The sequence below is a fragment of the Spinacia oleracea genome, chromosome 4 (genome assembly GCF_020520425.1).
Source record: "Spinacia oleracea cultivar Varoflay chromosome 4, BTI_SOV_V1, whole genome shotgun sequence".
Taxonomy (NCBI): Eukaryota; Viridiplantae; Streptophyta; class Magnoliopsida; order Caryophyllales; family Amaranthaceae; genus Spinacia; species Spinacia oleracea.
Window position 1 is genome coordinate 7481109 of NC_079490.1, and position 15179 is coordinate 7496287.

The window sequence follows — 15179 nt, forward strand, 5'->3', positions numbered from 1 at the left end:
TTTCACATGGACTCTATTACAAGGACAATGACAACATATCCTCTAATTCTCATCCTCATATTTCCTCTAATTTAATTAGTTATTATAAGTTGATAACGTTTAGGTGGCCTAATAAACTTGTATTTGTACGTAATTATGTAAAGCAAATCTAGCTAATGTCAAAATATTCATGGTAATGAAACTATATCCATGAATATGTGTTACTTGTCTTTTTTTTTGAATGTACGTGTTACTTGTCTTAGCTTACAAAATTACATACATATTCATTGTCAATGACATTACTGGAACTTCTGGGTCGTGGGTCAGGTTCACATTTGGTTTCGAGTCGATTTTGTGATGTGTTACAAATATGTTAAAAAAACTTGTTAAATCCTCTAACAAAAGCTTTTGTGTACGTAAGACCGCATAACGGTTATACCACTTTTTTGATACTAACTAAACTAGTGTAAAACATAACTAAAAGTAATAAAATCATAACTAATTGAATAACAAAATAGTTAAGGTATAAAGACAAATAGTTAAATTTATGAGTCGAATAGTTATTATTTTTGAACAAACTTATTATTAACTAAAACTCATAAAATCTTAACTAATTGATCTCATTGTTTAATTAATCAGTTTCATTATTTAACTAATTGGTTCAGTGCTTAACTAATCAGTTTCATTAGGTGACAACAAAGTGGTCTAACCGTTAGACGATATTTCCTAAAAGTTTGTAATCCTCTAATTACAAAAATACTATAACAAATTAATGAGAAAATTAGCTCAAATTCATGTTGGATTCATGTTGTTCAAATTTGATCCAGTAGGTTGGATTCAGATTTGATCCAGTAGGTTGGATTCAGGTTTCTCTCATGAATTTTTGGTCAGATTATCAAAACTTCAAGAGATATTATGAATTATCAGCGCGTTCATTTCGAAGATTAATCCTAATGTGTAGTTTCTATATTAGTTGTATACTTGTATGTAGGAATGGCAATGGATCGGACTCGGGTCGGATGTAGTAAAATCCATATCCGATCCATTTAAAATTCGGACTCTAAAATTGCATCCATATCCAAAATCATTTACAATTCGGACTCTAAAATTGCATCCATATCCATATCCACATAAAATTCGGACTCCAAAATTGCATCCATATCCAAATCTGAATCCATATCCATATCTAAATCCGAATCATGCGTTAACTTTACTTACATAGAACTTGTATTTTTTTAATTTTAAACTAATTTAGAAATACAAACTTTTATATAAGGCGGATTTAGAAATCCTTTTTCTCATTTACCATAATCTAATGAGTTTCTAATAATTACAAATATATGCGTTTTAATCAAATATATTAGATTATATTGGGAACTTCCTTAAAAAAACTTATTTACGAAAAATAATACACTTGGAAATAATTTCAGGTCGAATTTGCACTCGAGTTCGGACTCGGGTCGGATTCGGGTCGGAGTCTCTGCAGACTCCATATCCGATCCATATCCATTCGGATTCGGATGTTTTTAATCGGATTCGGACTTTTTTTTCTCGGATTCGAATCGGATATTTTCCTTCAGATTGGGTCGGACTCGGTTCGAATTCGGATGTGATTGTCATCCCTACTTGTATGTGGTTGATCTCTTTCCAATTGATTGAGAAGGGGGGTGTTTGATGAGAAGGGGAAGCACATAATGACAAGTCTCCTAAGATCACTTGTCACACTCTAAGTAAAAGTAAAACAAGTCCAGTAGTAATCCTAAAAGAAGAGACGTTACAAAAGTGGGTGGTCCAATTAATAAATATGGTGATATGGTCACATGAACATAAGATCCGACAATATTCTTATATGGGCATAAAAACACCTTACTCACGTGAACATCACGTTGCCCCCTTCTTTTTTTTTTTTTTTTTCCAAATACTTTGCTATCAAGGAAAAAGACAAAATATATTTCAACTATATACACCAAGTAATATATTTTTGTTTTAGTTGACTTTTTTTTTTAAAAAAAATTGTTGGAAAAGAATATCAATGAAAAATTAGGTTTTGGGTGGAGTGGTCTATAAAAATTAGTTTAACTAAGAGTCTAAGACAATCAAACTCATATATGCCACCCATTAAAAAACAGTTCAACTAAAATAAATACGTAAAATCGATTATAAAAGCATACGAATAATTTTAAAAAACACGTCTCTTTAGTGTAAAATAACTAAGACAATCAAACTCATATATGCCACCCGTCAAAACCATTTCAACATACTAAAGTATACACATAAATGAGAATCAATTATAAAGACATATACGAAGTAGTTTAAAAGACACGCATCTTTAATGTAGAATAAAATTAAATAACAAATTAATAAATAATTCAAGAAACTCTCATATACCAAATTCATAGCTATTATTGTAATTTCTAGAATATTTTTCTTTTTACCATCAATATAACTTGAGATTTTGTGGTTTTAAAATAAATAATTAGTCTGTGAGTTATATGGGAATCATGGTATAGTCAAACTATTATCTTAAATTATTTATTGGTTTGGAGCTTGGTCGAGTTTCACAATGCATTTCAAGGTATCATAATTCCCATTGAGTTTATTTGGCGTTTTTTTCAATTAGTTTAAACTACGTGTCCGATATAGTTATTCTTCATATTATCCGAATAAGTTTGAATAGAGAAAATAGAACAACTAAAATTCAAATTTGCGAGTTTAGAGATATATAGTCAATAAAACCCTCTATCTAAAGTTTAGGGAAACATAAATTGATCGATCGAATAGGGAAGCTATAATATTGAACAAAATGTTCTTATAACAAACTTATAATATAAAAATAAAAATATTACTACGTAGGTATTGGCCCTGTTTGGCAATTGGCTGTTGGCTGTTGGCTGTTGGCTGTCGGCTGTTTTACTTAGCTGGTTTGACTGGCTGTTCAAGTTGGCTGCTTTTGTTGGCTGTTTGACTATGGATTGGTTACAAATGTGTTTGGTAAAATCAGTTGTTGGCTGTTGGCTGTAGCTATGTAAAATGACATTTAAGGACATTTAATGTCTTTTATTCATTTTTCAATACATACTGTGTATTGTGTACGGAGTAAAACGTAATTACAAATAAATAAATATACATTAAAAATAAATTAATTTTTGCAATAGTATTAATAAATTATTATTTTAATTAATAATTGCGGAGTAATAATCAATGATTAATAATTAATAATTAATAATAATTAAATTAATAATAATTAATAATTAATAATTAATGATTAATTATTAATTAGTTATTCACTTTTAGTTATTAGTCATTAATTAATACTCCGTAATTATTAATTATTAATTATTAATTATTAATTATTAATTATTATTATTAATTATTAATTATTAATTATTAATTATTAATTATTAATTATTATTATTATTATTAATTATTAATTATTAATTATTAATTATTAATTATTAATTATTAATTATTAATTATTAATTATTAATTATTAATTATTAATTATTAATTATTAATTATTAATTATTAATTATTAATTATTAATTATTAATTATTAATTATTAATTATTAATTATTAATTATTAATTATTAATTATTATATTAATTATTAATTATTAATTATTAATTATTAATTATTAATTATTAATTATTAATTATTAATTATTAACTATTTACTATTTACTATTTACTATTAACTATTAACTATTAACTATTAACTATTAACTATTAACTATTAACTATTAACTATTAACTATTAATTATTAACTATTAATTATTAATTATTAATTATTAATTATTAATTACTAATTATTAACTACTAATTATTAATTATTAATTATTAATTATTAATTATTAATTATTAATTATTAATTATTAATTATTAATTATTAATTATTAATTATTAATTATTAATTATTAATTATTAATTATTAATTATTAATTATTAATTATTAATTATTAATTATTATTAATTATTAATTATTAATTATTAATTATTAACTATTAATTATTAATTATTAATTATTACTAATTATTAATTATTAATTATTAATTATTAATTATTAATTATTAATTATTAATTATTAATTATTAATTATTAATTATTAATTATTAATTATTAATTATTAATTATTAATTACTAATTATTAATTATTAATTATTAATTATTAAATATTAATTATTAATTATTAATTATTAATTAGTAATTACTAATTACTAATCACTAATCACTAATCACTAATCACTAATCACTAATCACTAATCACTAATCACTAATCACTTATCACTAATCACTAATCACTAATTATTAATTATTAATTATTAGTTAATTAATAAAAAACAAGGACAAAAAAGTAATTTAGATAGTGAAAAGCCAAAAGCCAACTCCAAAAAGCTAGTGTTACTAGCTTTTCATTTTTGGCGGAAAAGCTAGCTTTTCAGCAAGCTAAAAAGCCAGTTACCAAACACATTTTTTGGCTGTTTGACCAGATTAAAAAGCCAACAGCCAAAAGCCAACCAAAAAGCCAGCAAAAAGCCATTTGCCAAACAAGGCCATTATTAGATTGATTACATGAGTTGGAAAGTTCCTTTACTTCCCTATGACAATTGAAAAGACAAAACAATATTTTGCTTTTAAAAAAAAGAAAAGAAAAGACAAATAACTTAAGCACTACACTTGCACACATCATCGATGATTCAATGCATGTATCCTCCACCTCCATTCCTCAAAGTCTCTTACTTGGCTTCCTATTGTCCTAAGATTAGGTTTGTGGGCTCCATATACTCAATCACAATTAGGTTATGTACCCGTTCAAAATCGGACTTGACCTAAGGATGAAAATGGGTCGGAGAAGGATTAAGTGGAATATCATCTGTATCCACCCGCTTCACCTGGTCTATCTGTTACCCGGTTTACACATCATCCGCATCCCGTCTATCCATCACCCGCTGGTGGATCGAGTGTTATCCCGATGAAAATATTTACTAAAAAAATTACTCCCCCCGTATTTATATAAGGGATACACTTGTCTTTTCAGACCGTATTTATTTAAGAGATACACTTGTCATATTTAGTAACTTATCAACCTCACCATCTAATTAAATAAAACATCTAATCTACCCTATGACCCACCATCTTATTAAACAAATAATTTTAGAAACCCACCTCACCTCCCACCCTCCAAAATGATATGGTCTCCACTTGTTTACTTATTAAAATATTTACCCAACCCCACTTGCTTTATTATTTTATTTCATTCAATTCTTCTTCTTAGTACCCGTGCTCGACCAAGTGTTTCCCTTAAATAAATACGGAGGAAGTATCACATAATAATATGCAAATTAATTAATTAACAAAAAAGGAGTTTATGTTCCTACAATATTTCAGACGCATATAAATTATAGCTACTCCTCATCACCCTAACTTATAATAATAATAATAAAAAAAATCAACAATCACTAACTTTAAAAAATAATAACCGTATATTTTCGAGTTGGCCCGACTAGCCCAAAATAAAAGGAGGCATGTGTCACCGTGGCAGAACTAGAACTCTCTAGGCCAGGGTTCCAATGTATTCTCTTTTCTTTATTTAGGTTTTTTCTAGAGCTTTTTTTTTATCCTATTGGGTGATTTAGGTCAGTGTTTCTTGTGTAAACACTACCTAGGTTTTCTTTCCTTGTAAAAGAAAAGAACTAAAATCTCTAGATTCGACCTGGTTTTGGTCCGTTCCAATACGACTTCCCTTCTTGACGCTTTCCCTGCCAGATCATGTGCCCGTTGTACCTGTGCTCTTGCCACCTTATAGCTAGATAACACAAATATTAAAGCGTTTCCCTTTACTCCATAGTAGTTAATTGACCATGCATGGCTATGAAATGACCAAATGTAGCAATCAAGTAATATTCATTTGGTAAAATGGCGATGTCAACATATAGGTTGGAAAACATAATATGTGTACATTAATCAATTATGTGGTGGATGTAGTGAGGACTAAGGAGTAAGGACCATTCATATATGGTTGGGTTTAAGAAAAGAGTGATGGAGACTAACTAGGTTTTATTAAAGTCTCTTGAATTGGAAGAATTAATACTCACAAATTTTAGAGGAGTTATTATTGGTGGAACACTTGGAAGTGATTGATGTTTGAATTGGACCATAAGAAGTTTTCCTCCAATGATCTCAAAGTCATTACTTAGAGCATTGTTGGCAATTTCAAATCCACTATATTGAAAATGGCTAATAAGGAATCTTTAATGCCTTTTTAGATTTTTTTTAATATCGTAGTATCTAGGGCTTTTAAACATGATTAATATTATTCCGCAAGTAATTTGTGTTATTAGTAGGGTTCATTATGACATCTTACTCATCAAATTAAATTAATTGCATGTTAGTTTAGTGGCGATTGAGACTGAACTTGGTAGGGAGAGTCGCATGTTAAATCTCCCGCAACAACAATTGGAAGGGGACTGGAATCTATCCACACAAAACTCGCCCCAAATATGGGGACTGGATAAATACAAATACAAAATGCTTAGGAAGGGGAAGGGAATCTATCCACCTTAAAGGTAAACCGTTTGCTAACACCAAAATCTTACTCATCAAACGATGTCGTTTAATATTCAAGGACCATAAATCCGATTTCAAACCTAAGTAAGGGTATTGTATTTTTTTTTTTTTGAGACAAAGTAAGGGTATTGATTCCTGAGCATTTTGTATTTATTATGGACTAGCTTATTTTTCATAACGTTTTTGACTCTTTTTGTTCTTCCTATTTAATTTTTTTTGTGAGATAAAAAGTGAAAACATACTGAAAAAATAAGGATAAAAGTAAGGAGAAATCAACTTGATAAAAATTTGTGTAGAAAAATATAAAGGTGAAATCAACTTAACTTTCCTACTTAATTAAAAAATGAAGTACTAAATTAAAGCTTTAAAAAAAAGTGGGAGATCTTCTAATCATTGTTATCATAAATATAATCCTGTACCTCCTATAACCATATATCATATAAATCCAAAGTCTCTCCTACAATCAAGGGAGATTAGAACTTTGGTACCTTTATAAACAAGTCATTGACTTTTTACTAATTTTTTAAAAAATTCATCTTCTTTTTTATTTTTAGTTTTTGAAAATTCATTTTGAAAGTGTACCAAATTAATAAAATTAAAGAAAGAAAAAGGACAAGATAAGACAATCTCACACCATATTCTATTATTACAGATCCAATCTAGCATAAAAGAAATTATTTATTGATTATTAAAGATGGACATATTTAATTTATTTTATCTATTAACAATGTGTATACCAACCCCACTAAAAGACATGACCACTACACAAACTTATGAAATTTTGAGGGAGAAAAAGGAATACATGAAGTGAGGAACAAGGATGATTATTACAAGTTTTAACACTTTTATCAAATCTACATGATTAACCATTTACGTACAATGATAAGTTGTATTATTTAAATCATAATGACTATTTGATTCAAGAAAATACTACTCGGTTTTGTGGATTAGTTTATGTGTCAAAGTACAATCTAGTCGTACTTTCTTTAGATGTAGAGATAAGGCAAGCTGATAAATGTGTAGACGATATTCGATTTCAGGTCTTGAGTACTATCCTTTAACAATTAAGACTTTACCAATTACTCGTATTAATTATATGTATATGTAGTGAATCATTTTTTTAATTATTCATTATCAAATTATATTACTCCGTACTTCGTAATGCTTGTATAAATAATATTGTATAACAATATGTCAATGTGTAATTGAAAAATCAAAGTTTAATAAACCTTATGAGTCACCCTAAAATAAAACTAAGATGCACCGATGACCAAAATTTAAGAATTAGACAAATGTCTTATATCAATCACAAATAAACAAAAAATATTTCAACACTTATCTAATTTTATTTTTTAACTTAATCACGAGTAATTAGAGAGTACAATCAAATGTTTTACCACTCTCTTTGTGAGAGCACCATTTTTAATACTCCGTACCATATTGCTCACAAATTCTTAAATAAGCATGTCAAAATAAATTTGTAAAGTGGTAAAACTATTTTCGGTCTCTTGAATCGGTCTATCCAAAGGTAAAAGTATTGGATAATATGTTTCAAATTTTGCAAATAAAATGATTATTTTAATTCTTTTTGTTTATATGTATCATCAAGAACTTATCAATTCTTTTAAAAGACTGTCTCACATTTATTTAACTGTCAGATTATATGTCATGTTATTAACTTTCTAGTGGTCTTGACTAATGAGTCTTGGCCTAATGGTTAAGAATATGAGTATGTGTATGATAGGGTCTCTAGTTCAAAATCACTGACCTCATTTGTGATTTATATTGTCGGTGTGGCTTATTCACACTAAAAAAACAAAATTCCTAAGCACCATGAACACGTCTACACATGTCTAACAGTTTCGAAATGCTACCACCTTGTGTGTTAGGCAAGTCTAATAGTTAGTTAAATATAAGACGATTTGATAATATCACGTACGTTTTGCATTAACTTTTTTTTTTTTTTTTTTTTACAAGAGACGATGATATAAGCCAGATTTATCTCAGATTTTAGCTACAACTCAAAATAACTCTAGTCCTCTAGTGAAGTGAATTAATAACATCAAAAAAAATATATAGCAAAAAAAAATGAAGTAAAAATGGTAAAAAACGAGCAATGAATATAATGAGATACCATTTGCACATTTGCACAATTGCACAATATCTTGGTGTTGTTCTTGCAATCTTGCTTCCTCTGCTTTTTGCTCCTCTTTTCCCCCCTTTTCTTGGACCCGCTTATGCAGCAACCCTTTCGCCGTCTTCTCCTACCCACCTGTAATCCTCTCTCTTCTTTCTCTCTCCACCCCTGATTATTTTGAAGGAAGCTTCTAGATTACTGTGATTAGCTCCTCTTGAAATCTGAGAAGAAGTTGCTAAAAATTCTGATTTCCCAGAAATTTTGTGCCTTTCCACTTTTGATTTTTCATGATTGGTTTTCTTGGGAATTGAATTTTGAGTACAAACTCAGCTAATTCTAGGCTTTTCAGTTTCTGGGTGTTCTTCCTTTTGCTGCCAATTATAGGTAGGTAGGTGCTAATAAGCTAATTCAGTTTATTATTCTATTAATACTGTTTAATTTTGGATAATTCTGATTTGGGTTTTTCTGGGAATTATATTTTAATCAAGATTGTATCAAAAAGATTGAATTTTTAAACCTATTAGCAGTTCTTAATTCTTAATTAGTGGGATTATTAAAGTCTTTATGGTGATTCTGTGACCTTAAATTAAAGAGTTTAAGTTTGACTAGCACTTTTAATAATTCTAATTGTGTGCATCTTTGTGATTAGGACATCAATTAAATAAGATCTAATTTGGGTAACTTTTTTTTATTTTAATCATTAAAAGGAGTTCCTTGTAATTTTATACTAATATATGCCACTCAATTCCTGTAAACTTAAGCAGCAATTTTGTACAGAAAAGTGTTGAGCTCAATGAATAGTGGGAACATTGTTCTTGGTGCAAGAACACTTCCTGTTTGTTTATTTGATTAAATTTGAGATTTGAAACTAATTTAGCTTTTGGAACTCGGTTGCAGGATTCGGGTTTTTTTTAGCAAGAAGAGGTTTATGTTGTTGAAGAGACAATTTTGATCTGTAGTATGCCTTTAACTGAGCTTGTTAACATGTTCAAAGGGAAAATGGAAGTCCCCCATGAAGTTGCCTCTACTTCTATTGATCCTTCTTCTAGGTATGCTTGATTATACTGGATTTGGACTTACTGGTATTATCATATATTTTTGGTCCTTTGAATTTGCCTTTTTTGGTCTGATTGTGTACTTTCTGTACTTATATTGGTCTGTTTTCTTTTTTTTGGGTGATTGGGTGCAGACCTGATACTGATTGTGTTGAGCTAGTTTGGGAAAATGGTCAGATCATGATGCAGGGTAATAAACCTAGAAAAAGCAATGTCTCAAGCAATTTTCAGTCATTTGGCATCAAGCCTCAAGATGGTAGGAATGTTACTAATTATTCGAAAATGACCAAGTTTAGTACAATGGATTCTGAAATGGTTGATTTCCCATTTTCAGTTCCTTCTTGTGAAATGGGTATGGATCAAAATGTTGACTTGGTACCTTGGTTAAATTATCCCATGGAAGAACCTTTACATAATGACTACACTTCTGACTTCTTGAATGAGCTATCAGGAGTTACGATTAGCGATCTCCTTACCGAGAACCATTTACCATACCGGGAAAGGAAGAGTAGTTTTCATGGTGACGGGCATGAAACTTCCGCGAGCTTGAAACATATCAATTCATCATCTAAGTTATTTTCAAGTGATAAGAAGGATAATAGAGGTGGAAGTAGTGAGGTGCCACAATTTTTGTTGCCATTTCAGCATAGTGTACCAAGATCAGGTATTTCTGATATTACTGCTAACAATGCAGACAATATCCACCATTTTGGTTCACGAGACTCCACGCTTAATCCATCATCATTAAGTGCTTTTACCAGCTTGAGATTGCAGAAGCTAGATGCAGGGCAAGCTAGTACTACTACTACTAGCTCAGGTTTTACAAATTTTCCCTGTTTTTCGCGGCCTTCTTCTGTTTCTAGAGCTAATCATGTGACTGTAAACCCTTCGAAGAGATTAGAGTATGATAATAAAAGGTGTACCTTGAGTAGTAGTAATCCTGGTAGTTCTACTCTGGTTAATTTGGATATTGGTTATTCCCAAAAGGAAATAGTTTCTCACAACCAGTCGATTATGGCACCGGAAAATGGCATTTCAGAAGCTTTGCCCACAAAGCCAACTGAGGAGCTGCTTTCTGCTAATCAACCTTTACATAGAGAAGACATTGCTAATAGTCACGCGTCACAGAATCAAGTGTGTGATGCACCAATGAGCAAAGTGGGTGCTAGTGGTGATAGGAACATGGAGCCAGTAGTTGCTGCATCTTCTGTATGTTCAGCCAATAGTGGTGCAGATAGAACTTCAAATGAGCCTGCACGTAATTCGAAAAGGAAATCTCGTGAAACTACAGAATCAGAAGGTCCTAGTGAAGTAAGATTTCTTCTTCCTTCCATGCTCCTTGTAACTGATCCCTATTTCTTATTCTATTTCCAATTCTCATGGTATCTGAAAATTGGCTAAATTGCAGGAAATCGAAGAGGAATCAGTGGGTGCGAAAAAATCAGGTCATGGTCGCGGTGGCTCAAAGAGAAGCCGAGCTGCAGAAGTGCATAATCAATCTGAAAGGGTGAGCTTATACTTTGTAAATTAGTACCTGTTGTTTGTTGGTTTTTTTGGGTCTAATATGTGCCTTTTGGAACGTTTCTAACAGAGAAGAAGGGATAGAATTAATGAGAAGATGCGTGCATTACAAGAGCTCATACCCAACTGCAATAAGGTACTTTTTGTGGTTTTTGATGCCCTTGTTCAGCTTTACTAGCTAAGTTCCTATGTTTGAAGTCGCAGTTTATGAGAGTTAATATCGAATTCCCGCAATTTAGAAGGTGGACCATGGTGCACCTTAAGAACATTAGTATATAGTTAAAAGAACATCTGGTTACGTAAAAAGAACATGGATATATATTTTTATTATTTTTAATTAATTGTGATTTTTTATAACAAAAAAGTAAAACATTATATTGCATGTTCTTTTGTCGTAGTGTCATGTTCTTTTGTTTATGCGCATGTGTTCTTTTGGTGTACATGGTGCACCATGCTCTATGTGCACCATGGTCCATAGTCCACAGATTGTCGAATTCCTGGTGTGTCAAGAGTCAGAAAATCAAGTTGAGAAATGTGATTGGAGCTTCATTTCTCTATTATGTATGGCTTTGCTAACTATTTCTTTCCAAATTTTTAGGCGGACAAAGCTTCTATGCTTGATGAGGCTATAGAGTATTTGAAGACACTACAACTTCACGTACAGGTGAGCTTCCATATAATGTTTACTTATAAGTTTATCTAATATTACATAGAAAGTTGGATGTCCTAGGTTATGATTCTCCATTAGCAAACATTTGTTCCTTTTTCATTTGTTTCCGTTACCTCCTAAAGACGTGGATACAACCGGAAACGGAAATGAATGAAAAGAGAGAATGTAGGCTAACCGCTAACATAGATGCAATTAGTTGGGACACTCTCTTGGAAAACTTCATTACCATTCCTTTGATTTATTACCTTACACGTCAAGATCCGTCATAAATAGGAAAATTGAAATTTTGTTTATTTATATCGGATATTGGTGGATGTTGCAGGTATTGTCAATGGGTGCTGGGTTGTTCATGCATCCGATGATGCTACCACCAGGAATGTTGCCCATCCATGGAGCACACATGCCACATTTCTCACCTATGGGGCTCGGAATGGGAATGGGAATGGGGATGGGTTTCGGGATGAACATGGTCAACATGAATACCGGCACGAAGATGGTACCTTATCAAGGGTCACATTACCCTATCCCTGGAACCGGACCCATGTTTCACGGGATGCCGGGTTCTAATCTTCAGACTTTTCCGCATCCTGGTCAAGCATTACCTATGTCCCTTCAACAACAAGCTTCTATAGTTCCCGCTTCAATTTCAGGAAGTCATTTGAAGATGCCGATGGGATTAAATGTTTCTGGTGTGTCACATTTAGCTCCATCTAGTATTAAAACGGATGCTAACCCACAAGTGATTTCCATGAATCAGGCAACTAATCAGGTAATTGCATTTTGTGCATACTTTTGGATGTTTTTCATTGTATTGTGATGTGATTGGTCCTGAATTATTTGATAGATATTTCATATATGTTTCTATGGGCTTTATTGAACCCGGATGAGTCGGACTTAACATGTTCCAATGGGAAGAAATTCACCATCAGAGGTCAATTACTGGGGAAAAAACACTAGGACTAATAGTAAAATGACAAAGTTTGCTGCTGTATATACAACTATTTTCAGGACTCCTCCATTTTGTACCAATTGTCATTAAGGATAATGCATTGGTATTCAAAACTGACAAGTAATAGTGCATCGTTATCTTAAACGAGTGAATAATAGTGCGTTGATAATTTTACTGTATAAATGACAATGGAATGAGAAAAATCAGGTAAAAGAAACTTTTTGTTTGAGGGTTTTGATCATTATCATTATCATTACCCCATTGCCTCAAAGAAGCTCCCGCAAGAAGCGAGGTAAGGGGGGGATAACGGGACGACAAGGGAACGACCATCTTCTACTTCATGGAAAGGAAGCGAAGAGGTTTTAAGAGCCATTTTAATTTAGTCCATTACATCTCACAGCCAAAAGAACAAATGAATCGTTGGCTCGATCGAAAATTGTTTAAGGGTTTTGATGGTGGGATAAAATTTGTGCTAGAACAAGCGTGTTCTTATCCGTGTATGCTAATTGCAGGCATCAAAAGAGGGTTTCCAGCAGTTTGCTTTGTGCCATAATCAAGCTCAAGGTGTTAATGCCTCAGAAACTGCTGAAGCTGCCAACAGAAAAGATGACAGGAACCTGTTACCTGACTCTTAATGGAAAAAGGTGACAAACTGTACTGGAGTATTACCCTGCTTCTAATCAATGTATATATTCTGAGATTAGATGCACAAAACGGTGAAAAGTTCATCCGGCTGCTGTGAAGTACGACCAGTGGCCAGAGTTTTTGCCTCCGGCTAAAAGTGAAGTGTTTTTGCTCTCTGAGAACATCAGTTCTTTTGTAGATCTGTACATTTCATGAAGATGACATTGTACTTTTGTGTCTTAGTGTAAGTGCTGGTCTTCTCTACAGGTGTATATGTGGTTTCAAATGTATATTTTCCACCGCGAAAATTCAGTTTTTTTTTTCTTTTTTGATATAGTAATACTAGTATATGAAGAAATTATTGTCATACATGTAATAATTCAAGGGAACAGATCCCCTTGGCCTTAGCTAACATTAGTTAGTAGTTGGAAGTTTCCTACCTTACAGTAAACATATTGTAATGAGTGTATGATGTAATATGAAATAAATAGGGTCACTATTTTTCTTTTGTCTAGCAGATGAAAACAAAGCAATTTTTGGCTCAATTTTTTATGCTATTTTAGCCTTTTAGGCTCTGTTCTCTTCATTTGATCTAGTCTGTTTTTTTTTTGTCTTGTCTGGTTTGAATGTTTCCTTTGTTTTTTCTGGTCTATCACCCTTATCCTGATCTGATTTTTTTTCCTGGTATGATTTTAAGAAGTAATAAACAATAAAATGAAAGTGAACAAAGATATACGTCGTATTACTTAAAACCCTAACTCAACTCGGACCGAAATTGATTATCATTAGTATCAAATTACTGAGCGAGCACTTTCTCAAGATCAAAAGCGCAAGTAGTGATTAGATTAGTCAAGAAACAGGGAATTAACACATTGTTAAAACTTATTCAACCCAAAGATTAAATTTTCATTTTCCAGTTTTCATTAAGAGTCGCATAAAGAAATGATGCAGACGGGATTCTATCCTAAACGTTGGTTATCGGCCTCAAAATACCAGCTAGACAATGATTATGTATTTGAAGGTTACTTTTGGTTACTGACCCATATACATGTTCTATGTCTGGATATAATTTGTCCTAGACTTTAATAGATTCAGCTAATCTAAGGCCCTGTTCTTTTTGGCTTAATTTCAGCTTCAGGACTTATTTGGCAGTTCAGTTCAGTTCAGTTCAGGAGCATTCAGTTCAGTTCAGTTCAGTTCAGGAGCATTCAGTTCAGTTCAGTTCAGTTCAGTTCAGGAGCATTCAGTTCAGGAGCATTAAATTCAGTTCAGTTTAATTCAGTTTAATTCAATTCAATTCAATTCAATTTAATTTAATTTAATTTATTTTAATAATAATAATTATTATTATAATATATTATTATTATTAATAATATTAATTATATTATTATTATTATTAATATTAATTATATTATTATTTATATTATTGTATTACTTATTATTTATATTTATATTATTATATTACTTATTATTTATACTTATATTATTATATTACTTATTATTATTATTATTTATTATTTATTATTTATTATTTATTATTTATTATTTATTATTTATTATTTATTATTTATTATTTATTATTTATTATTTATTATTTATTATTTATTCTGTTAAGTAAAGTTCAGTTCAGTTCAGTTAAGTTAAGTTCAGTTCAGTTCAGTTCAGGAGCATTCAGTTCA

The 15179-nt window shown here is 30.8% G+C and overlaps 1 protein-coding gene across 4 annotated transcripts; it reads left to right on the plus strand.

Annotated features, from left to right (window-relative positions):
* Positions 1-8567: 8567 nt before the first annotated feature.
* Positions 8568-14014, plus strand: LOC110787251 (transcription factor PIF3). Of its 4 annotated transcripts, XM_021991855.2 has the most exons (9): positions 8568-9065; positions 9579-9730; positions 9871-9992; positions 10071-11047; positions 11145-11243; positions 11328-11393; positions 11856-11921; positions 12250-12696; positions 13389-14014. In XM_021991855.2, exons 2-9 carry the CDS (start codon positions 9642-9644, stop codon positions 13509-13511), a joined length of 1989 nt encoding a protein of 662 aa, XP_021847547.2. In that variant the 5' UTR covers positions 8568-9065; positions 9579-9641; the 3' UTR covers positions 13512-14014. The 4 variants fall into 4 exon arrangements, with proteins under 4 accessions (XP_021847547.2, XP_021847541.2, XP_021847538.2 ...); XM_021991849.2 differs by having other exon boundaries at positions 8593-9065; positions 9871-11047; positions 11856-11915; XM_021991846.2 differs by having other exon boundaries at positions 8596-9069; positions 9871-11047.
* The last annotated feature ends 1165 nt before the right edge of the window (positions 14015-15179 follow it).

What these genes read in the sequence shown, in the direction of transcription:
- LOC110787251 (XM_021991846.2), top strand. Translation starts at nt 9,642, where the DNA reads ATGCCTTTAACTGAGCTTGTTAACATGTTCAAAGGGAAAATGGAAGTC. An exon ending in AATCAGAAGGTCCTAGTGAA is followed by an intron (nt 11,048 to 11,144) that starts GTAAGATTTCTT and finishes GCTAAATTGCAG; the next exon opens with GAAATCGAAGAGGAATCAGT. An exon ending in CACTACAACTTCACGTACAG is followed by an intron (nt 11,922 to 12,249) that starts GTGAGCTTCCAT and finishes TGGATGTTGCAG; the next exon opens with GTATTGTCAATGGGTGCTGG.